General features: G+C 37.8%; 2 protein-coding genes across 2 annotated transcripts in view; both read left to right on the top strand.

The window, feature by feature from the left end:
- Positions 1–864: 864 nt before the first annotated feature.
- Positions 865–25,882, top strand: part of LOC128318803 (butyrophilin subfamily 1 member A1-like) — a 55,229-nt gene continuing 30,211 nt past the window's right edge. The window contains exon 1 of the mRNA XM_053236721.1: positions 865–932. The gene's annotated coding sequence lies outside the window, so the exon portion shown is untranslated. The remainder of the gene's footprint in view (positions 933–25,882) is intronic.
- LOC128318800 (butyrophilin subfamily 1 member A1-like) lies at positions 920–10,441 on the top strand. The gene is made up of 6 exons (XM_053236716.1): positions 920–1,146; positions 3,041–3,124; positions 3,243–3,590; positions 3,994–4,308; positions 6,781–6,813; positions 7,026–10,441. The coding sequence occupies exons 2-6, from the start codon at positions 3,079–3,081 to the stop codon at positions 7,100–7,102; spliced, it is 819 nt and encodes a 272-aa protein (XP_053092691.1). The 5' UTR covers positions 920–1,146; positions 3,041–3,078; the 3' UTR covers positions 7,103–10,441.

Here is a 25,882-nt window from a genome sequence, read left to right as displayed (position 1 = left end):
GTGGACTGTTTTAAAGTTCGTGTGAGATCGCTATACCAGGGTGCTAGCTTTTTCTTTCTAATTATTTTTCTTTTAAGTGGAGCTACTTTATCTGGTTAGTGGAATAGTGGAATGTTGATAGGCGCGTGAAACTGCTGTCTTAATTATGTCACAGTCGAGAGAAGATGGACGGGCAGAGCAGAACAAACCTCAAACGCGATAAAGTAAGAATCTACCTCCGCTTCTCTGAACGGCGGTACGAGCTTAATGTATCCACTGGGGTCAAAAGGAACAGCAGTAGATACGTGGGTCTGCCCTCCAGGCAAGGGAGCTACTGGCGGTACAGGAGAGGGAACTGAAGAGAGTTTGGTAGGCGGTGAAGGGACTGGTCGCGCCGCCGCGCTCTGATCTTCTAAAGCGAGCCTTCGCAGCCTAATATCCCTATCAACCTCCGCTTCAATAACTTTAATTACTTGTTTAGTAGATTCTCTGGGAACGTCAATATGAAAGAAATCCGCTATTAAAAGAAGGTCTTTCTTTTTACAGCGGTTAAAAACTTCAGTAGTCGGCGCAAGAGCAAACGAGGTTAGATCAAATTCTCTCTATCTCTAAAAAAATTACCTACCAACACTCTCCTCTCTCACCCAAAAAGAAAACAGCCAGCAGTCTAGAAGAACGTTACACTCACCAAAGTTGCTTAGCTTGCGATCGCATCCTCTTTAGTTATGCGAGCTTAAATTGCCACAGTTTGAATTAAAAAAAAAAAAAGTAGCGTATTACACAGAAGACCGCAAGGACGAGTTCCCATTTGTTACGTTCCCTCCTTAGTCTAGGGGTTGGGGAGGAAGTAACAAAAAAAAAAAAGAGAAGGAGAGAGAGAGAGAGAAAAAGAAAGGGGAGAAAACAATCACCAGTATACACAATATACTTTACGCCACGGGATGTAACAGTAGGTGTTAGAGATGGAGTGAGAGAGTCAGTCATTTCAGATCCGCAGTGCAAATTCTCTCCCAAATCCAACAGCATGTCCTTCCCTCATCCTCATGGGAAAGAGAAAGTAAAACCTACGGGAAGTTTTACAGGAAATTGTTAACGGCGGTTGAGAGCAGAACCTCCTAAACTCATCAACTTTATCTAAATCACAAGAAATATTCTTCCAGCTCCAAGGTAAGCTCAGTTTTGGATTGTTATCTATGTTTCTGTAAATGTGTGGACTGTGCTTTCAGTAGTTTAATGTTCTACTAGACACCGCTCTGTGGTAAAAACACTGAGGGAGAATCACTGACCCTTTAATCAGACTGGATGGAACTTTTATCTAAGAGCAGATATTTCATTTCAGAGACAGGATGACTTTTTCAGAGGGAGGATTAATAGTTACGGTTATAAATATCCACCTAATAGTGAATAAATATCACAGATTTCACCCAATTCCAGGTAATGATCAGGTTAATCAGTGTGTTCAAGCAGAAAAATCATCAATAAACTCAGTAAAATTTCATGTGCTTGTATAAAAGCTGATGACTTCCTTTCTCCTACATGAATTATTCTGTACATGGATGAATACACAGTCACGAGTCCATATGTGAACTGAAAGATGTATTTCTGTGGCCTCTTCACTTTTTTGTGTACTAAATAAAATCAGCAGAAATGATGTAATGAGCAGGTTTTTAGCTCATAGCAGTGTTTAGTGGAGGCTAATTGGATTTTGTTCCCAGCAGGCACTGAGTTCAGGTGAGTCGTATGATGTAAATCAGTTATGTGTTGTGTATCAGACAGGAACTTGGTTTTACAGAAATTCACAATATTACTGATTCTCTTATCAATCTGACACCAAGCAAAAACACTAAAACTCATTTTATGATACCTGTACCAGTGCTGAGGAAAGTGGAGATCTTTTCATGTTAATATTAAACTATATGCTGTGTTTAGGGCAGTTCTGGCAGTTCTCATCCTCATATTTCACATACAGAAATAAAACCTGGTTGCACACTGTGTGTTCATTCTTTTTCCCCTCCATTTTACTTAATACCAATTGTTTGGTTTTAATTTTACACACTAAAAGTCCCTCTGATATTCATTTCTGATTGACATTCTGCTAGATGAATGTGTGTCTGTTTTAGAGGATTAAGAACAAACATCCTTAATTCACCAATCTTTAGTTAAAATGACAGATTTACTCAATAAATAATTACAAATATATATTCTGCACAATGTTACACTGCAGTTTTAATAAATTTTACTGTGTTTTAACCTAATTTATTTTTAGTTCATGAAACGAACAAGGTTTAGTTGATTTAAAGATGAAATAACGAATAAACAAGTTCATTTTAGCTTAATTTTAGTTAAAGAATTTTCCAAGTAAAACAAAGCATCAGGGAGAAAAGCATTTGTTAAATTAGCTTTACACTTAGTGATCTCACTCCTGCTCATCACATAACATTAGTGCCACTGAGACCAAAGTCAGTCCACAACAAAGTTCTCTCTGTGTATGAAATTTCAAAAGTGCTACTATGACACTCATCTAAAATCCACCAATAGGAGGACGGCAAACTCAGAGGAGCGCTACAGAGGTGACAGTTAAAGCCTAAACATGGTTAATGTATAGAAACGTGGGATTTTAAATAAGAGTGATTTGTTGTTTTGTCAGGACATAAAATTGTCACTATTACACTGAGCACTAGTTTGTGTTTGCGCACCTGTTTTCTGCACGAGCCGATTTCCTTATTGTTATGGTTGATATATGAAGAATATAGTAATTTTGTTTAGTCATAGGTCTATCTTTAGAGGATTTTCGTCATATAATCTGACATGGAGAACACACAATATCACACAGTGTGTTATAGAATTCAGAACAGAGTTTATCCGGATCTCGTACAGTGTGACGAGCAATAATCTTAAAAGAGCGCTGAAATCACCGGATGTAGATGAACATGCTCTTAAATGTAATTTTGACTAATCATGACTCTTATGTGTAGTAAAAGTGTAATATCACTACAACTATGTGTGAAATCAGTTAGCTGTAAAGTCACTTTTGTTTATAACTTGCATTTGTTTGTTTCAGAAAATCTGCAGACACTCAGCAAGAGTCTTACAGGCATCATGACCCTCCTTTATATTTACATCTTATGGGTCGCTGCCTGTGTGGGTGAGTGATCAGGTTCCATAAGACTAACAAGACATAAGTGTCCTATCATTGACTAAAATATACTACAAATTAAATAAAATGCTAGAGATCATGTAGATTGTAATGTTTCCCTCTACAGACTCCATCAGTGCAGATTCACACATTACTGTATCAGCTCGAGTGGGTTCCACAGTCGTCCTGCCATGTAACCTGAGAAATGTGTTCACCAAAACACCACGTGTTCGATGGCACAACGATGTTGGGTTTGTGTTTGAGCGAAGCAGTGGTGGTACGCAAATAGACCCAGGATATGAAGGACGTGTGGACATTCCTGAAAACGAGCTGCGTAAAGGAAACTGTTCCCTGGTGTTGAAGAACGTCAGAATCACTGATGACGGTGCCTATAGATCCTTTGTGGTGGAATACGTGGACAGAACTAACACAGACAAAATGCAAGATATCAGCAGGGTTAAACTCTCAGTTGATGGTAAGTAAATTATGCAATGTAAAATATTGACTAATTATAGAAGTCATAGCATATCAGATAACAGAGCACTATTTTTTTTTTTATTTATTATTTTTTTTCTAAATAATGTAATTTTTTAACAGCAGATTAAATATCAAAAAATCTTCTTTACCACAAAACTGTTTTGTTGTATATTCAAGAATTAACATCTAAAATTCAAATTAGTCAACCCACAACATTATACTACTACATCTGTGTCTTTTTGCATGAAAGTAAAGAATCTGGAAAATTCCTAGGGTTATATCTGCTTCCTTTCTGTCTTATGGTTCAGCAGCTGTATGGATTTAGTTTCTATAAAATAAATAAAAACATAATGTTCCTAACATAAGATCATTTCCTAAAAGGTTTTTCTGCGTCTCTGCAGCTTTTCAGATATCTGCTCAAGTGGGTTCCACAGTTCTCCTGCCATGTGAATGGAGCGATCTGCCCATCCAAACACCTCACGTTGAGTGGTATATCGATTCTGAGACTGTGTTTGAGCGAAAGGGTAAAGAGTCATTTCAGGGTGAGGGATATGAGGGTCGTGTGGACGTTCCTGAGGATGAGCTGCTTAAAGGAATCTGTTCCCTGGTGTTGAAGAACGTCAGTGCTACTGATGCTGCTGTCTACAGAAGCTCCATGGTAGTGACACACACAAAGAAATCTGTCTTGGTCCAGAAAGTTGAACTCTCAGTCTACGGTAAGTGGATTAGTCTCAGACGATACTGAATATGACACACATCAGTACACAAAGTTTAAAATGCCTGGAAAGGTACTAAGCTCACTTTAACAGCACATTTAATGTTAATGTCAGTTTTATAAGTCCACAACTTTCACAACTTGCAGCAGTGGAGCACGTTATCAGAAGCGCTCCAACAGTAAAACATCTTCACTGTGGAACTATTTTAACGTAGAAACGGAAAACAGCACAACAGCCACATGCACTGTATGAAATGCCAATACAAGCAACAGAGGAGCTTTAAACACAACCAATATGATACAACATTTGAAGGAATACAGAGAGTTCCCGCAGGTCACTCAAGAAAAATCCTTCACCAAAGCAACAAACACTGGAGGATGTTTTCAAAGAGACGCTTCCTCTAAACAACAACAAGGCGAGAGAAATTACAGAGAGGTTAGCTGAATTTATTGCTCTATATGACCAGCCAGTCTCTGTTGTAGTGAATGGAGGTTTTCGTTGCCTTCTGGAGCTTTTGGAGCTGCAGTACGTCGCCTGTCTCAGCACTACATTTCACTGCCATACTGGAGCTTTACAATAATGTTCATGACCACCTACAAGATTGTGTTGCAGATGTGACTGCAGTCAGTTTTACTACTGACATTTGGACTTTAGATGTTCGCCTAATGCCGTTGCTTAGAATTACTGCACTCTGGATAGACTCCAGTTTTAATTTAAAATGTGGAGCGTTGTATGCTAGTCAGTTTTGAGGTTCTCATACAGCTGAGCATGTAACTCAGGCAACCGAGGAGATGTTGAATATTCAATTCAATTCAATTTTATTTGTATAGTGTTTTTAATAATGGACACTGTCACAAAGCAGCTTTACAGAACTATATAAATTCAGAATATAAATTTTAAATCTATAAATTTATCCCTAATGAGCGAGCCAGAGGCAACGGTGGTGAGGAAAAACTCCCTGAGACGACATGAGGAAGAAACTGTGAGAGGAACCAGACTCAAAAGGGAACCCATCCTCATCTAGGTGACACTGGATAGTGTGATTATAAATAAATCCCCTCTATAACTGTGTGCTAAATGGTCAGAAAGTGCAATTGTGTAACCAGAAAATTCATTACAGTTTTCAAATGAAGTCTGGTTTGTTGAAGTTACCAACTGTTCACTGATGGAGACTTGAGTGCAAAACTGTTCATGGGAATTGCAGTCCTAAAGCTATCATAGCAATTGTAGTCCTAAGACATCTTCATGGTTTCTAAGTGTTACCATCCACAGTAATCGCATGTATCTTTAGACTGTCCATGTTGAAGGCCATCTTCAGCAGCAGCGAGTTACTTCCAAATGATGAGAACCATCAGGATGAACACGATGTGTGAGAAATAGACATGCAATGGGGTCACGTTATTTTGAGGGACAACACAAGAAATCTGAAAAAATAAATAAGAACATTTAAAGTATAGCTGTGAAGATAGCTGGTTTTCTTAATGCAGATTTATTTGAGCTCAAGTATATCTGGCCTTAGTGTGTATTATTCATGAAAATATAAAAGTATCAGATCAGGACATCCCTAATATCTGTCAATTTTTTACATTTATCTGTGCAGCAGAGATTGCTAAAGATTGTTGTTTACTCGTTAGCATGTGTTTGGTGTCCTCTAGTGGCTCTTCAGTGAAATCCAAATATGTCACATGTTTATTGCCTGCATGTGACTGAGACGTGTTCATTTTCCAGTGAAAGATTGCTCAATTTGAGAAATCCATGACAGGAGTAAAATCAGTCTTATGAGGGTTTTTTTTTTTTTTTTTTTTTTTGTAAATGAATGATGTGTATTTATTAATAAATTGATTCTATGTAGTCACACTAAATGCAGTATTTATACATTTCTATTTAAATATGAATAGTAAACACAATATTCATATATATCTATAATTAAAACAGTAGTATTAGATCTTATAAGTATAATTTATTATTGTGTGTTGACTCGGATTTTAGACAGAAATGCATTTTTTTCTGGTTGATTTTAGTATAAACTAAGATAAACTTACTGATAACCTATTGCTCTAGCCTAGTAGTAATTTCAGTACTCTGTACTGTGGGGAAAAATTACCTTGAGAAAATCATTTAAAAAACTGACATGAAATATGACACAACAAAAATTTAAACTTTGAAAATGATTTTTGTTACACACTGGGACCAATTATATTTTTAATTTTTAAAACTCGGAATTTTTCTGAACTTTTTGTATGTGTCAGGATTTATAGGGTTCAGATGGGCAGAAAAAAAACTGGAAATGAAGAGAATTAGATAAAACAGAATGAAAATGCAGGATAGCACTGGGAGAAACACAGGACTGTATTATTTGTAAGACTTTCGATGCTCCTGCAGTTATGAAGTAAATATATTTATAACTGTAGAGGAGAGAAAAGTGAACAATGGAATGTTTCTAAAATTCTTGTTTTTCTTTTTCCTCCAAAGAAAATCCTGAAAAGAGGGAAGAGGAGCCATCAGGTGAGTAAATATCAAATGTAAAGATTTACTACAAAACAGTTTTATTTGTTGTTCTAATAATTATTATATGGATCATTAACCTTCTAAATCTCCATTTATATTTCTTATCTTGTCATTTTGTCAGATAAAAGGTTTATCACGTTTCTACCCAGATCTCATTTTAAGATTTTATTCAAGAATGTTTAGAATAAATCTTTTCTGTCTGTCTCCAGGTGAAGCTGGAATAAATTGGCCTCACCTGCTGATCTTCATCCTTTCCCTCTTTATGTGTTTTCTCTTCTCACGTTGAGGAAACATCAGCGTGATCTCTCTGTGTACAGAGACTGATTTAGGAAAAAGAAACAAGGAAGATTTCAGTGTCTTTCATCTACATTGTCAACAAGTGAACAACTGTGAGGTTCATGAGAACATTTCTGACCCACATAAAGCTGTGATGCTGAAACACCACAATATCAGCACGTGAGAAAGACTCGGTATGACCAAGAGCATCATACAATCATAGCTCCTAACAGTTGTTGGCTTCTCCTGTCTGCTTTGTCTGTTTTTTTATATATTGGTTATACTTTTTAGTGCAGATGAGAGTAGTGTCTAAAGGTGTTGATTTGATTTGGAGGCATTTATTTGGTCTCCACTGATTCTTATTTCACTGCCTTTGAGCAGGTGCCAGCTTCTTTACACTGACCCAAATACACAACTTTAATTTACTCCACAGTGTAAATTAACCAGTAAAGTTCAAGGAGTGTGTTCATAAAGCGTTCTTAAGTGTGGAATAAAGCCTGCATTATGATAAGTGCTCTGAGCGTACAAGGTGCCTGAGGCATTTCAGGTGTGTTTTAACTTGGTGACCAAGCTAGGGAACAGACCCAGCAATCATGCATGTCAGGTTGCTGGAAAACCAAATCAGTTCAATTAAATTAAATTTTATTTTTATAGCGCTTTTAACAATGGACCTTGTCACAAAGCAACTTTACAGAAATGGTGAGGGCGACAGCATCCAAATATCCCAGTTTACCAAAACATTCTATGCCCTTAAGCCCTCCAGATCTGTGCCTTTTTCAAACACTGATACTGTGTCTGAATCCAGAACACTAATTGGAAGGCTGTCCCATAACTGTGGGGCTTTGTAAGAGAGCGTTCTGCCCCCTGTTGTAGACTGCACTATTCAAGATACCAAAAAAGAGCCTGCACCTTTGATCAAACAGGCGTGCCCCACCTTGTAACTTACAGGACTTAAAGGATCTGCTGCTAAGATCTCGGTGCCAGATACCACAGCACACCTTCAGAGGTCTTATGGAGTCCATGCCTCGACAGGTCAGGACCTACACAATATTAGGCAGGCGGTTGAACTCTGAATAAGTGGCTGGAAGTGTTCGGGATCTTTGTTGTAATTCACAGCCATCACTTTATTAAGCTTTCCTTTCGTGACTGATATGTGAGCTCATCGTTGATCGCTGATGGTACTAGCCCATCTCAGGAGATGGAGGAGATGTTACAGTGCAGTGATGTTTTCTCCTCGCCTAACAGTCAGAGTCATGACAGATCTAATCAGATGTTCATCAATGAGTAAACTGAATCCCACAATGACCAGCAATGACTAACACCTTAATGAACATCTTAATTAAGACAGTGTGACAATCTGCAAATACATGTTGAGGTAGTTGTATGGAATTTCTTTATTAACAATACAGCAAAATTCGGTTAATGCACCCGTTAACCTTCCTGGTACTGTTGGTTTATTAGTTTATCCTCTTTCAGTCTTTTAGCCTGTTTTATCACTCTCTCATTCACTTCTCCATCTCTGAGCTGAAGCTGAAACATACAGTTCTGTACACTTTTAGGAAGTACACTGGACAAGTTTAGAAAGTTTGCTGCTGTAACTTGTTACTTGTAGCTGTAGCAGCAATGTGCAGTGTTATTTGTCACAGAGGACTTCAGTTTACATAGTTTACATCCTGTGTTACCTGGAATCCACAGCACATGTGGCAAAAAAGGTCACCAGCTTCTCTTTTTTCTGTATCGAAATTAATAAGACCAAAAAAAAAAAAACTCAGCTTGTCATGTTACTGCAAAACCGCAAATATCTCCTCTGTCCTGAAGAAGTCAGAAATCTTGAAGTTACAGCTTTACCTCTGACAGTTACAGAATGATTTACATTGTCATTTTGTCATTGATTTATTTAACCACACCTCTCAGAATATAACATTACAATGACATCCACCATTAACATTCAGGTTTGAAACTAAAACTTCCCACTATATCATCTTCTATCACCATGAAACTTATATATGAGCTCAGTTATCAGTAAATAACTGTTTATACACAAATACTGATGCATTTTATCATTGGCTATAAAAGAAAATTAGCATTTTTTCACAGATATGCTCATTTTCATGGGCATTTGATGTGTGTGTGGTTGGCTAATAAATGTTGTAATTAGACTTAAACCAGCTTGTAGCGGTGCAGTTTAACTAATAATGGAGCTGATTAGTTTCTGACTCTGTTAACTAGGATTAATCAGGAGTGTGTGAGCTACCCTCTCATTTGAGTCACTGCTGCTAACACACTTGTCTGAAAGAAAAGAGAATTCAATCCACACACACACACACACAATGATCATAAATAAGTGATAGTGGATCTACATAGTGATTGTGAATTGGGTTAAAGTTCTCACCTTAGTTCCTGGAACAGAACACACACATGCAGATAATGTTTATAAGAACAGAGATTGAACACACACAGTAATCCAGAAGAGTCCAGATCCTGCAGACTGCTCGGGATCAGGAAGCTCAGATGAGTGACCTGGCTCGTGATTATGATTATCTGAAACACAAACACACAGTGACACAGAGATCTCAGTAAAGTACAGAGAAAGGCCTGATCTGTAGGATTAAACAGGAAAGTGTACAAGTCCTTTTAGTGTTGCGTATACACACTGCTCAGGTTCTGACTCGTATTTTTATGTAAGAATAGAAAATTCATCTCTATTCTCTATTCTTTTTCATTAAAATGTCTCTCAGTAACATATTTGGGAAGTGACTTGCTATCTGAAATATTTTTATCATCCACACTGCATTGATATGAACTAATTTATCATTTACATCCTACATCCATTCTACGACCACTCCAATATAGATTTTTAATTAATTTCAGTTTTAAAATATTTAGCCCTGACACAAAGATCTGATTATCTGAGCGGAGAATATATTCAAATTCAGATTCAAATTTTATTGGTCACACACACAGCATGGTACACTGTACAACATGCAATGAGATACTTTTTTATGACTGTCCGTGGCATAAAAATAGAATAAACCAGAACTTACTTGTATACAAGTAGGAAGGGAAAAAATAATGTAATATGAGATATAAAAGATAGATGGCAGCAACAGTATGGAATATATTAGGAAGTTCAGATATGTGCAGTTTATGTGTAACACAATGCTATGCAACGTCGGGCTGAGGTGGTTGCAGTGAACTTGCTAACATATGTAATAATGTTATATGTATATATGTTAATAATGTAATGGGGGGGGGACAAGTTTTGCCCAGTCTGCCCTGTAGTTGAGGCCGCAGCTCTGTGAAGTTGTCTTTAGTGTAATGTGTGTTCAGATGTGATGTTTAGGTGTATACCTCTTTAAGTGAAGGCTATATTGTGTTACTGTATTGTGTTGTAATAAAGTATTTTTGTATTTGAGAATAAATACCTGCGTCTCCATGTTTTATTCTGCCTTTGGGTGGGGAACCTGCGTGTAGCCTTAGGGGTAAATTCTGTGGGTGAAATTCCCATAGTGGTGTAGTCGGAAATCAGATTTATTTATTTATTTATTTTTTAATTACTTCTTTAGTTTAGGTACCGTACCGCCCGGTCACACAGGTGTTGCATTAAATAAATACACAGATTCACACAAAACCAAAATAAAAAAGTATTAGCACCCACCTGTAAAATTCTGAATGTGTATCAGGTTGTTTTCCCCTCCACTGTAATAAAATCCCAAATTTGTCTAAGTTCAATAATCATTAAACTGCTATCTTCAGATGATACCTACAGTATATAGTAGTATATACAGTAGTATAGTATACAATATATTAGATACGATCACTATAAAAACAAGCCATTTAAAACTCTCACATAAACACCACAGTTGTTGACTAGAGATGGTAAATGATAAGAGAAAAGCATCATATAACTAGAACAGAGCAGGATGTGCATTAAAATAAACAACTTGACTAAAGGCTGATTTTAGGAATTTTATATTGAATGAGATAACGGTTGTTTTCGTCTTATTTTTCACCCCCAAAGTCTCAAAATTCAGCGTGACTCGAGGGCAGTGAAAGTGCAGCTCGTGCTCAGATAGGACGCCTTTAATTAATTAATGACACAGTTTAAACACAATAGGTGTCGATATAGGAACAGAATGATCTCTGAATGTTTTAAAATAATTATTAAATATTTTTAGGATGTTTTGGCCTACAGTTGTGTGATGATCGTGATTTTTTTTAATAAAAGCCCCACACAGCAGACATACATCACCATGACATGCATCATTTATGACTGAACATCACATGCAGCTTGTTGTATTTGCTGCTTGAGAAAATTTGGCACTATTTTATCATATTCTCCTTTCATCTGTTCTTGTGTATAGGGTAAGATATGAACTTGTCCGAGTTAAACAGCGCCCCTGCTGGTGGTGATGTCTTAAATCTCCACATGCATGGACTACATTTTAGAGTGTTTAGCCACTAACACACCTCCATATTTCCTAGTTACATCATAGTTAGTTATCACATATATGCAAAAATTGCCCGTGTGTACTGTGGCTGACCTGACCTATGGACTTTTCTCAAAAAGCATATAATGTGCATGTATAACACTTTTAAGATAAAAAGTCTATATTTAATTTTATCTTACAAGTACGGCTAAAATGATTCCTCGAGTAACTCGAATACAAAAAAAATCATCGAGGCAAATTATTTACCTCGAGGCTTCGTTTAGTCCATTTACTGTAACTACACACGGAACACTGTGTTTCCGCACGGACCATTATTACTGGCGCACAACCCGATGAACGCTGGACATGTGATGTAAACACAGAAGACGCGGCAGAATGAAAAATGGAGGAACGGCGAGAAAACAGCGAGGGGCGAGGAGAAGATTCAGGCCAAAGAAAACGGCAGAAAGTTTCCAAAGTTTGGGATCATTTCAAACTAAAACCGAAAGAAAACTCAGTACAGTGTGTTTACACACACACCCCAGTACGTAGAGAGACATTTAAGCGGGTTTATTCTCCAAATAACTCTAATTTCATGTTGCAGAAAAATGTGTTAAGAAATTTTGCAGTATATGCAATGACATAAATGCAATGTTTAGGTATTATTATTATTATTTTTATTACTGTTATTTTGATTTATGCCTTAGTTTTAGGTTGTACTGTTTAAGTTTTTAAAAGTAATGTAAAATAGATTTGTATTTTTATTTATTTATTTTTTATTTATATATATATTTTTATTTATTTATATATTTGCATTTGCATTTTGAATGTAATATGGCAATTAAATGCACTAAATGGGTTTAGTTTTCAGTGTTATTAATGTATGCATTTTCAGCAATAAAAATGTTCATTTTTCTAAAAAGGAAACAAATTACTTGTTTATTTTAAGAGACCCATCTTATTTTCTCTTGTATATTTACTATTGCTCTTTAATAAAGAAAAATGACTTATCCTCAACACTTGCACCCACTAGCTTCATATCCTCATTTATTACCTCCATGTACCTCCTCTTTGGCCTTCCTCTTTGCCTCCTGCCTGGCAGCTTCATGTCCAAAATTCTCCTACTAATATACTCACTCTCCCTCCTCTGAACATGTCCAAACCATCTTTTATGAGTGGTACCTTCCACAGTAATCTGATGTAACTTGTGTGGGGCCATCCTCAGCAGCTGCGAGTGGTTTCCAAATGATGAGAACTCCAAGCAGAAGTTGGGCATCAGGATGGATCAGGCAGGTCCAGAGGGCAGATGGGGTCAGGATCACTGGTATCTCAGGAGTAACGTGTAGCTTGACAGAAAGAGAGAGAGAGAGAAAGATAGAGAGGGAGAGATTGTTAGGTATGCTAATTGTCACGTAATATTTAAGGACAATGTACTTTGCATGCAGAGTGCAAGCAGGGACTCCAGCAAGACTAGCTATGACAGCATAACTAAAAGGGAGAGCCAAACCTGAGTGAATGCGTGAGAGTGGGGGGGCGACAGCATCCATACATCCCAGTTCACCACAACACTCTACGCCTGTGAACCCTCCAGACCTGCCCCTGTACCTAAGAAAAAAATTCACAAAAGGCTTGACTAAACAAATATGTTTTCAGACTAGACTTAAACACTGAGACTGTGTCTGAGTCTCAAACACTAAGTGGGAGGCTGTTCCATAACTGTGGGGCTTTGTAAGAGAAAGCTCTACCCCCTGCTGAAGCATGCACTGTTCGAGGTACCAACAAATAGCCTGCACCTTTTAATCGAAGTAGGCGTGTCGGATCATAAAAGACCAAAAGTTCACTCAGGTACTGTGGCGCAAGACCATTCACTGCTTTAACAGTCAGTCATAATATTTTAAAATCAATGCAAAATTAGATTGTGAGCCAATGCAGTGTGGATAAGATAGGGGTTATGTGGTGATATCATCTGATTCTAGTAAGGACTCTTGCTGCTGCATTCATATTGGGGTTGGAAAAAAGGAGGGCCATGAAATCTATTACTGATCCCGCAGAGAGAGCCACAAGATGGATCTGGATTAGGAAGGCAGGCCCGTGATCTGCTGCTGGGACGCAGGCCGGGGACTGATCACCCCTGGCTGCGTCACCTGACTGACGATGTCTGATGTTGTAAGACCCGAAGAACATCACTGAGGATGCATCCCAGCATGCATCCATAGGATGGATTTGAAAAGAAAATGTTCCAACGATTTGCTCAACTTGCTAGATTTTGCACAATCATGGTACAGAGTGCTCACTGCCCTGTTTAGCTCCATAGAGGTATTATTGCACCTAGTGGTCAAACATGGGAACTGTAAGAAGTGCTGTTAGAGCCCTATTGGGTTACTCTAAAAATTCACTAGATAGTAATATAAGTCAAGTGTGACAGCCTCTCAAATTAATTCTAATCTCTCTCTCTCTCTGTGTGTGTGCGTGTTTGGTTTCTGTGTTACATGTGTTATATGTGTATTTTCTGTTTTAGGTAGTTATCTGGTTAAAAACATGTGTTCACTGCACACAGACCACACAAATCTTCTTTAATACAAACTGTCACATCTACCTTCCACTGAATTCTAAGGACACTCATTAGTCATGCTCATTTCCTGTTCCCACTGTATATAAAGCATATTGCTTATATTTGTTCGAGTTCTGAGCCAGTGTATTCCTGATTGATTGTTGTAGATGATCCTTGCATCTCCTCTTGGTTTTCCTGTTTGGGTCTGCCTTTTTTTTTGGTAATTCTCTGATATTCTGTGCTTTGATATCTGCCTGTTTAACAGACTGTTTTGAATTTACCCTTTGGACCTGTATGCTTTAAGATATTTCTGTGTGATGTGTCCCATCTGTTACACAAACACACATGTGCACAATGCTAAACATAGGTTGGGTCTATATATGAGTCATTACCAGCCACTTATTGGACACACATGATATACGGGCTTGTGGTAAAGTATCTAAAACTGAACCTGAAATAAACTTTAGAATTTAAACCAGACATCATTTTAAATAGCCATAATCTACATACATCACATATCTTTAAGGTGTCACTTAATGTAATAAAATCATAAGCTTCAGTTAAGCAGCTGAGGTCAATGACTGGTGAATACAGTTTGAGACAAGAGCAGATCTCACACTTTACTCAGTTGTGGGTCTTTGTCCTGTGCACAATGTGGTTATTGCCACCAACAGCAGATGCAGAAAAACAACAGCTTCTTTTCATTTTTTTTCAGTGCTTGACTCTCCAAAATAGAGCTCCCTTAGCACCAGAGACATCATGATTTACTTCTTGGATTTTTTAAGTAAAACCCTGTCAAAGGATTGCGTATTAGTTGGATACACAGTACACACAGGTACACAGTACAGGGAAAATAATTGCTAGGTCAAGAGATAGGACTATTGATTGTGTTGAACATATCGAAGACCAGAAGAAGGTATTGATAATTTAATAAATTAAAGTTCATTACATGAGGCTAAATAAGGATCATAAAAGACCAGGTGTTCATCGTAGGCATTACACAGACTATTGAGTAAATGATCAGTAGTCAGCTATTAACAATGGCAAAGACTTCCAGTTGATAATATATCAGTATTTTCTTACTGATATTTCCCACAAGCCTCTTCTCTTGCTTCTGCAAAATTTTGTCCTGTTATCCTTTTTTCTGTGATGTCACTTGTCAGCATTGTGCTCTATACTGATAAGACCATTCACACCTTGCTCTGACAGCTATATATAGTTGTATGTATAGTTTAATGATGAAAAATCAAAGTCAAATTTATTCAGGTTTTGTATTACTTTTATTAATGACATTTAATCAAAAAGCTGTGTTCAGTTAAATTAGTTTCAAATGTGCTACCAACCCTACCTTTGAGGTTAAAGACTGCCCTACGTGTCTTTTTTTATCTAGCTGGGGGTTATTTCCTGTGCAGTTTGTGGTTTAACATCAGCAGCAGAAAAACACAAATGAGTTTGCCATTGTGGTTTTTGTGCTTGATCGTGCAGGGTTGTCTGCCTAATCCGAGCATTCAGATAGAACATTCTGCAGGTACTGGGCTTAAGGGTGGAATGATACACAAAATACATTTCAATATGATTCAATACAGTATCTTGATACAACACATTTGATATGCTATTTTGATACAGCAAACATAAGCATTGCCTGAATATCTTAGGTTTCCATTTTCAGTTGATTAAAACATTCAGCATTATAAAAGTACAATAACAGAAACTTATATAGTGTTTGTGTGATCCATTCACTCTTAGCAGGGTACAATGGGGAAAAAAACATTAGAATGGAAAAAAAAAATTAACATTAACTTTTATTGGCATGACTCACAAGGGGTGTGTCAGGGCTTTTCTTGTTCTGGTGTTAGCTCAAATTCAGATTCGATTTTATTGGTCACACACACAACCATACACAGTACAATGTGCAGGGAAATGCTTTTTACGACTGTCCTTGACATAAAAATATAATTTACATAAATCATAATTTACTTGTATGTCTCATGTCTGCAGCTATAAACTTCAGATTTCTTTATCCTGGATTGAATCAGTGATGAAAGGCTGCCTGAATGCAACAGAGAAATGTTTATGTTTTTAGTGTTTTTGTCTAGCTCTGCTGACAAAATAGTGATATTGCACACATATTGCAGCACACTGCAACGTGCTGAATCTGCCCACAACTCACTGGCCATCGGCGTTGTAAATTACCAGGAAGCTGAAGTGCATCTAAACACCAGACCTTAAAGATGGGAAAATTTTACAGTTTCTGATTGCTGCTCAATCAAAAATACTAGTATGCTGGTGTCTCAGCTCGTGAAAACAGTGTGATTAGGATAAGAGTGTCTTTTTAAAACTCTGAAGCCTGTCCTGATTGGAGATAAAGAGGAAGCTACTTTTTAAGAGGAGAGAATGTTGGCATGACTAAGTTTAAATGTTTATTATATCTCATGTTCCGTAAGTGTTTTTTTTTTAATGATGAATAGCTGTTTTTATTATGCAATTATGCAATGATGAATGTATTGTTAGATACTCCATATGATTACACTGCCTGGGATCCAGTATATGTTCAGTTGTCTTTTTCAGCCTAATGATGGTCATTTGCATGTGTGTTTTCTGTCGTCATTGATTCTTCATCATCAGTAAGGGCTTTATTCTGACCAGGGTTCTGGTAGATTTGGAGCCTATCTCAGGAACACTGGACGAGAGGGGAATACACTCTGGATGTGACACTAGTCCTTTGCAGGACACCATGCATATGCACATACGTATCTAGGGACTACCCACTGTTCCACCATGCTGCCCTAATACTGATTGAATATATAATAAAGCAGACCAATGAGCTCCATTGTCATGTAAACAACAGATATTAGGTAAATTTAAGTACATCATCTTTATAGTTTACATAAAAATATTTAGTTTCTGATCAAAATGTGCTTTCATCACTTAAACTAAATTGAATTTAAACAAATACAGTGTCTAATATGTTAGATTGAATTATGCAGTGTGAGTGATTAATTCACGTAATACTAATGTGATCCAATTACATTATAAAATCTCACATGGATGTTGGCGCTGACAGAAAGAAAAAAATGATAGTATTAAATGAACTTGACTAACTCATGTGTGGCCCAATAGGGCAGTGGGTAATGTCACTATCTCACAACAGCAGGGGTCACGGGATTGGAGACTGTGCAGTGTTTGATTTTATTCCAGAGCTGATTAAATCATGTTGGCTGTGTGAAAACAAACTGTGTTAATATAACACAATTCATTCACATAGAACCAACATACACATTTAAAGTAAATAAATCTAATGAACTTTTTTTTCAGTGTACAGAATCTGATTTGTCCTGTGTGACTTACACAAGAGTCTCATGACAGCCAAAAAAACAAGTTCCAAAATTATGGATTTGCCCATTTTAACTCTGATCCATCTGTTTCCTTGTCTATTCTGTGTTTAAGCTTACTTAGTTTCTCAGTATGTGCATCTTTTCATCTATGCATCCCAACTCTAGCAGGTAGGAAAGTAGATTAAAGTAACTAATAAACTAATGGGCTGTAAGTATAAAGCCCAGAATGTAAAATAAGATGTCAGAAGCTTATTGAACACCATAACTGAACAGGACAACAGGATGTAGGGGCTTGTGGCTGAACATGTTAAACCGGAACTTAAGAAAGGCTAGAAATAGAAGACTTTTTATTCCACTAAGTCTCTGTTCACATGTTCAGTAGAGGGTGTGTGTTAGAAATGGCAGAGTACCTGTTTGTGTTTACTCTACAGCTGCTGGTTGGTGAGTTCATTTAAAAAAGTTGTACATTTTGGACTAGATAATTTTTACTATTCACATTAGCAGTGAATAGTGTTCAGGACATCTGTAGAGGGACTAGTGCACTCATTTGTACCAGAAACATTTTAAAGGGAGTTGGACCATTTAAAAAAAGAAAGAAAGAAAGAAACATAATTGTACTTGGCTATGATATGTTAAATGTGGTTCCATGGGTGGAATGTACTGTGTGTTTAATTTTACAGAGTGGTGATGAATCTTCTCTCTCTCAATGTGGTGTTGTTCTTTCAGGTCTCCTGAGTCTCCTTCAGATCATTTCAGCTGATCTCATATCTGTTCATCCTGGACAAAACATCACTCTGCTCTGTAACATCACTTATTATTCAGAGATATCGTGGTATCAGGTGAACTCAGCAGATGTGAGACAGCTTATATCGGCCACACAAAGCAAACTGGACAAACACTTTTATGTTGTTTATAATGTAGATGAGAGTCACTTTGATATAACAGAAAGCAGCAGTTCAGTCAGTTTAGTGATTATTGGAGTTAGAGAGACAGATCTGGGATTTTATTACTGTGGAGGTCGAAACGACGTGAAACACATTCAGTTTGGGAAACTCATCAGACTGAACTTTACAGGTCAGTAACAATACTTTATTTACACTATTTATTGATACTGTGTTTGGATTTTTGTACGTATATTTATATACTTACAGATTTATTAAAAATTATTATCTTGAGAATTTCCTGAAGTTATTATTTAGACATTAGACATTAATTTTCTAACAGTCAAACAGACAGCAAACCTACACACGGGTTTATAAAGATTATAAAGTGTGATTTTAAAATTGTTAAACTAACAGCTGGATGTGTTCAGCCTTTTCCCCCCTGATTTTTTAGATCCTTTTTGTCATTTTTAAAGGTTAAAACTAATGTGCTAACAATTCTTTAGAAAAACTTGTTTGTTGCTTAGAATTAATTTACACACACACACACACACACACACACACACATATATACATATATACATACATATATACATATACATATATATACAGTCAGGTCCGGAAGTATTTGGATAATAACAGAGTTTTTGTGATTTTGCCTTTATACACCACCACAATGGATTTGAAATAAAACAATCAAGATGTGATTGAAGTGTAGACTTTCAGCTTTATTTTAAGAGGTTCCACAAAAATATGGCATTTACCATTTAGGAATTACAGCCATTTTAAGCAAAGTACTTCCATTTTCAGGGGCTCAAAGGTATTTGGACAATTGACTGACAAGAAGTTAATTGCCCAGCAGACAAAAGGTCTGGAGATGGTATCAGGTATTGAGTTGGCATTTGGCAGCTGTTCGACTGGAGCTACCAATATGAAGTCCAAAGAGATCTCAATGCAAGTGAAGGAGGCCATCATTAGGCTGAAAAAACAACATAAATCGATAAGAGAGATAGCAAAAACCTTAGGTGTGGCCAAATCAACAGTTGTGATTGTGGTGGTGTATAAAGGCAAAATCACAGAAACTCCGTCATTGTCGAGATACTTCCGGATCTGACTGTATATATACATACACTGCTCAAAAAAATTAAGGGAACACTGAAATCGCACATTGGATATCAATTTTGATTGATTTTCAAATTGAAAACAACGTGTAGAGAATGTGGCGCCAGTGGCGGACCTGCCAATTCAAAACAAAGGAGCAGATACTGGTCTTGCTGCTGGGTTGTTACCCTTCTACGACCCTGTCCAGCTCTCCTCATGTAACGGCCCATGTCCTGGTATCTCCTCCATGCTCTTGAAACTGTGCTGGGAGACATACCAAAACCTCCTTGCGATGGCACGTATGGTTATGCCATCCTGGAGGAGCTGGACTACCTGTGCAACCTGATTGGGTTGCAGGTACTGCCTTATGCTACAAATAGTGACAAGGACCCTAACAAAACATAAAAATAGAGATAAATCAGTCAGGAAGGATAAGGAGAGAGCAATTATCTGTGGCCACCACTTGCAAAACCATTCCCCTTTTGGGGGTTGTCTTGCTGTTGCCACTCCAGTGCACCTGTTGTCACTTTCATTTGCACCAAAGCAGGTGAAACTGGTTGACAAGCTATATATATATATATATATATATATATATATATATATATATATATATATATATAATTATATATATATTATATATATATGTGTATGGTCTGATATGTATAGTCCTTTTGTGTAGGTGTTTTCTGTGAGCATCCAATTTAGTTGTCTTCCATGGTCTTTTCCTGTTGCTGAGCTCGCCATTGCATGCCTTCTTTTTAAGAATGTACCAAATTGTTGATTTGGCCACTCCTAAAGTTTCTGCTATCTCTCTGATATGTCTGTTTTCTTTTTTCAGCCTAATTATGGCCTCCTTCACTTGCATCGACACCTCTTTGGACCACATACTGAGAGTTTCCATGAACAGCTACCAAATACAAATTCAGCACTCCAGACCTTTTATCTACTTAATTTGTCACAAATAACAAGGAAATCGGCCACACCTGGCCATGAAACTGCTTATCAGTCAACTGTCCAATTACTTTTTTCCATTTTCCATAAAAAAGGCTGTAATTCCTAAACTGTTAATGCAATATTTTTGTTAAACCCCTTGAATTAAAGCTGAAAGTCTATACTTTAATCATGATTGCTTGCTTGATTGCTTCATTTCAAATCCATTGTGGTGGTGTACAGAGGCAAAATTACCAAAACTGTGTCACTGTCCAAACACTTTGTGGATCTAACTGTATGTATATGTATATATGTGTGTGTATGTATATATGTGTATATATGTGTATATATGTATATATATATATATATATATATATATATATATATATATATATATATATATACACACACACACACATACATACATATACAGTCAGGTCCGGAAGTATCTGGACAATGACGGAGTTTCTGAGATTTTGCCTTTATACACCACCACAAAGGATTTGAAATAAAACAATCAAGATGTGATGGAAGTGTAGACTTTCAGCTTTATTTTAAAAGGTTCCATAAAAATATGGCATTTACCATTTAAGAATTATAGCCATTTTCAACAAAGTACCTCCATTTTCAGGGGCTCAAAGGTATTTGGACAAAGTGACATAATTGTAAATATAGCCATAATTTTAATACTTGGGTGAAAATCCTTTGCATTCAATGACTGCCTGAAGTCTGGAGCCCATGTTCTCAAAACTCAAATTCTGAGTTTCCTCCCTGGAGAAGCTTTGCCAGGCCTTCACTGCAGCCACCTTCAGTTGCTGCTTGTTTGTGGGTCTTTCTGCCTTCAGTCTTGTCTTCAGTAAGTGAAAAGCAGCTCTATTGGGTTGAGATCAGGCGACTGACTTGGCCATTGAAGAATATTCCATTTCTTTGCCTTCAAAAAGTCTTGAGTTGCTTTCGCAGTATGTTTAGGGTCATTATCCACCTGCACTGTGAAGCGGCATCCTGTCAGTTTTGTAGCATTTGGCTGAATGTGAGCAGAGAGTATAGCCCTATACACCTCAGAATTCATCTTGCTACTTCTGTCAGCAGTCACATCATCAATAAACACCAGTGAGCCCATTCCATTGGCAGCCATACATGCCCATGCCATAACACTGCCTCCACATGCCTCCACTGCCTTGACACATGATGTGGTATACTTTGGATCATGAGCTGTTCCATTCTTTCACCATACTTTTCTCTTCCCATCGTTCTGGTACAAGTTAATCTTGGTTTCATCTGTCCAAAGAATCTTATTCCAGAACATGCGAGGCTTTATTTTGATGTTTTCTGGCAAAGTCTAATCTGGCTTTCCTGTTCTTGAATGTTACCAGTGGTTTGCACCTTGTTGTAAACCCTCTGTATTTACATTCATGAAGGCGTTTCTTTGATTTTAGATTTTGACAATGATACGCCTACCTTCTCCAGAGTATTCTTGACTTCTGTTGATGTTGTGAAGGGGTTTTTCTTCACCAAGGAAAGGATTCTGCGATCATCCACTTTAGTTGTCTTCAGTGGTCTTCCAGGCCTTTCGATGTTGTTGGGCTCAGCAGTGCTTTCTTTCTTTTTAAGAATGTACCCAACTGTTGATTTGGCCACACCTAAGGTTTTTGCTATCTCTCTTATAGATTTATGTTGTTTTTCAGCCTAATGATGGCCTCCTTCACTTACATTGAGATTTCCTTGGACTTCATATTGGTAGCTCCAGTCGAACAGCTGCCAAATGCCAACTCAATACCTGATATCAACTCCAGACCTTTTATCTGCTGGGCAATTAACTTCTTGTCAGTCAATTGTCCAAATACCTTTGAGCCCCTGAAAATGGAAGTACTTTGCTTAAAATGGCTGTAATTCCTAAATGGTAAATGCCATATTTTTGTGGAACCTCTTAAAATAAAGCTGAAAGTCTACACTTCGATCACATCTTGATTGTTTTATTTCAAATCCATTGTGGTGGTGTATAAAGGCAAAATCACAAAAACTCTGACCTGACTGTGTATACACCGATCAGCCATAACATTATGACCACTGACAGGTGAAGTGAATGATATTGATTATCTCATTACAATAACACCTGTCAAGGGTTGAGATATATTAGGCAGCAAGTGACCAGTCGGTTCTTGAAGTCGATGTGTAGGAAACAGGAAAAATGGGCAAGCGTAAGGATTAGAGAGACCTTGACAATGGCCAAATTGTGATGGCTAGATGACTGGGTCAGAGCATCTTTAAAATGGCAGGCCTTGTGCGGTGTTCCTGGTATGCGGTGGTTATTACCTACAAAAAGTGGTCCAAGGAAGGACAATCGGTGAACTAGCAACAGGGTCATGGGCGCCCAAGGCTCACTGATGCATGTGGGGAGTGAAGGCTAGTCCGTCTGGTCTGATCCCACAGAAGAGCTATTGTAGCACAAATTGCTGAAAAGTTAAAGCTGGCTATGATAGAAGGGTGTCCGAACACACAGCGCATCACAGCTTGCTGCGTATGGGGCTGTGTAGCCACAGACCTGTCAGAGTGCCCATGCTGACCTCTGTCCACTGCTGAAAGCACCTACAATGGACAGGTGAGCATCAGAACTGGACCACGGAGCAATGGAAGAAGGTGGTCTGGTCCGATAAATCATATTTTCTTTTACATCATGTGGAAGGCCGGGTGCATGTGCATCGTTTACTTGGGGAAGAGATGGCACCGGCATGCACTATGGGAAGAACGCAAGCTGGCGGAGGCAGTGTGATGCTCTCGGCAATGTTCTGCTGGGTCCTGGCATTCATGTGGATGCTATTTTGACACATACCACCTACCTAAACATTGTTGCAGACCAGGTACACCCCTTCATGGCAACGGTATTCCCTAATGGAAGTGACTTCTATCGGCAGGATAATGCACCCTGCCACACTGTAAAAATTGTTCAGGAATGGTTCGAGGAACATGACAAGGTGTTGACTTGGCCTCCAAATTCCCCAGATCTCAATCCAATCGAACATCTGTGGGGTGTGCTGGCCATCAAGTCCGATCCATGGAGGCCCCACCTCACAACTTACCGGACTTAAAGGATCTGCTGCTAACGTCTTTGTGCCAGATACCACAGCACACCTTCAGAGGTCTTGTGGAGTCCATGCCTCGACAGATCAGGGCTGTTTTGGCAGCAAAAGGGGGACCGACACAATATTAGGCAATTGGTCAATAATTGGTCAATGTATACTTTGCTCTTTCTGTTTAGAAAGTGCAGATGTTTAGATGTCTGTACTTCGTGTTTAGCCAATTTTCTGTTTTTATAGTTTAAAGCATTAGTTTAGATGAAATGCTGTCGCTGATGTGTGCATAATGCACTTTCTAAACACACGACAGTCTCATTAACCAGGGAGCCATATGTGAATTCAAAGCCACACACACGTTTGGCCATATGTGTGGAATTACAGTTAAACAATTTACGAAAACATCTATTATTGTTCATCTTGAGCAGTTTCCTGGATAAGCTTTAACAAAACAAAAATCAAAGCATCATAGCAGCACAATACTGATTATTATTTAAGGATCAGTGATATCATGATCTGCACGCATGCCTATCACTGAAAAATATAAGAAAAAGAAGCCTGACATTCTATACACTTTCTTACAGGACATGGTTTCCTCAGCACTTTACTGATATCTCTGCTTGGGTCTGTGTGTATTTTAGGTGGCAGCAATAATAAGACTGGTTCTTTGTTTGAGGGCTCAGATTCACAGCAATCTGTAGAAAATGGGAACTGCTGGATTACAAATATGATCGTAATTTGTGTGTGCTCCATCTTCATCCTAATAACCATCATCTGCGTCTGTGTGTTCTGTAGCAGGGTGCAAGGTAAGACTGGCTGAAATTGCAGGTTGAACATGTGAAAGAATGAGACAATATTTGTGGTAATCTTATTATTCATGTGTCTATATTTAGTGTCTAATTTATATTTATGATAATGTAATTCTGTTTCAGGAAAATCAATATCATCATGCAGCTGCTGCAGTCACACCACCTACTCCACTGAAAAGGTAATGGCAACACTAGGACAATTTTTCCCCCCATTAACATTTTTACCACATTTTTTATTATTTTGCTCCCAGAAACAAATTTTTATTGCATGTATCACAGTAAAATTATATTTGGTGTTGAACTAAACTAAGCTTGTAAACTTCTAGGTATTAAACAGGTAATTGTGTAGTATACATTTTAAAGTACTGAGTAATTACTCTGTAAGTACTGGATAATTATTTTGGGTATGAAGTAAAGGACAGAAAATATGTCATAATTAGCTGTTTAACTGGAGTAACATGGCAGTAAAGAAACAGCATACTCACTTTTCACAGTAGTTCATGGTGTAAAGGGAATTTAGTGCAAAAGACAGAACAAAAGACATTATGTTGCTATTAGATTACTATTATTTTTCTATTATATTACCTGCTGCCTTATTATTTATTCTTTGGTGTTAGTAACTGCAGAACAATGTATTGTGCAAATACTCTAATTGTTATATAACTGTAGAGTTATATGTAGTACAGAACTTTCTACATTACCATGAAACATAAATGAACGTGGGCTGTAAAAGAAAGTGAGCATTCTTACTCCAATATTCTGTCCAAATATTTCTGGACCTAACTGCATGTGAATTTATCCCTAATGTCTGATTTGTTAAACGTATCCACTGTCCACTGATGGAGTCCTGAGTACAAAGCTGGTTGTAGCAACTGCAGCCCCAAAGACACCACAGCAATCGCAGTCCCAAGCCATCACAGTACAACTAACCCATATGAGAGCCCCAACCCATCTCCATGGCCCCCAGGTGGCGCCATCCCCAGCAATCCCAAAGATCTTCCGGCCATCCATGTGGGGCCACCCCCACCAGCAGCAAGCGATCTCAGTTGATGAGAACTCTAATCAGAAGTAGGGCATCAGGATGGATCAGGCAGGGCCAGAGAGCAGAAGGGGTCAGGATCACTGGCATCCCAGTTCACCACATCACTCTATGCCTGTCAACCCTCCAGATCTGCTCCTTTTCCTAAGAAAAACTATTCACAAAAGGCTTGACTAAACAAATATGTTTTCAGCCTACACTTAAACACTGAGACTGGGCTACCACTGCCCTGTTTATGCACCTACTGGAACATCCAGAGAGCAAGGCATTACAATAATCCAAACTAGAGATAACAAAAGCATGAACTCATTTTTCTGCATTGTGTAGGGAAATTATATTTCTTACCTTAATAATATTTCTGAGATGAAAGAAAGCGATCCTAGTAATATTATCTACATGAGCTTCAAATGAAAGACTAGAGTCAATAATCACACCAAGGTCTTTTACTGCTGCACATGATGAAACAGAACGGCCATCCAGAGTTACTATGCCAGTGCTAAGGGTAGAACTGATTATTTTTAGATTTAGATAAGAGTTTCGAATGTTTCTGGAATTATCTGTTTGATGAAACAAGTAGGTAAGGGATCTAGTACACAGGTTGATGATTTTGATGATGAAATTAGTGAAATTAGTTTGGTCTCTC

The sequence above is a fragment of the Pangasianodon hypophthalmus genome, chromosome 9 (assembly GCF_027358585.1).
Source record: "Pangasianodon hypophthalmus isolate fPanHyp1 chromosome 9, fPanHyp1.pri, whole genome shotgun sequence".
NCBI lineage: Eukaryota > Metazoa > Chordata > Actinopteri > Siluriformes > Pangasiidae > Pangasianodon > Pangasianodon hypophthalmus.
The sequence above is the reverse complement of the archived record's forward strand: the minus strand, read 5'-3'. Positions and strand labels throughout refer to the sequence as shown.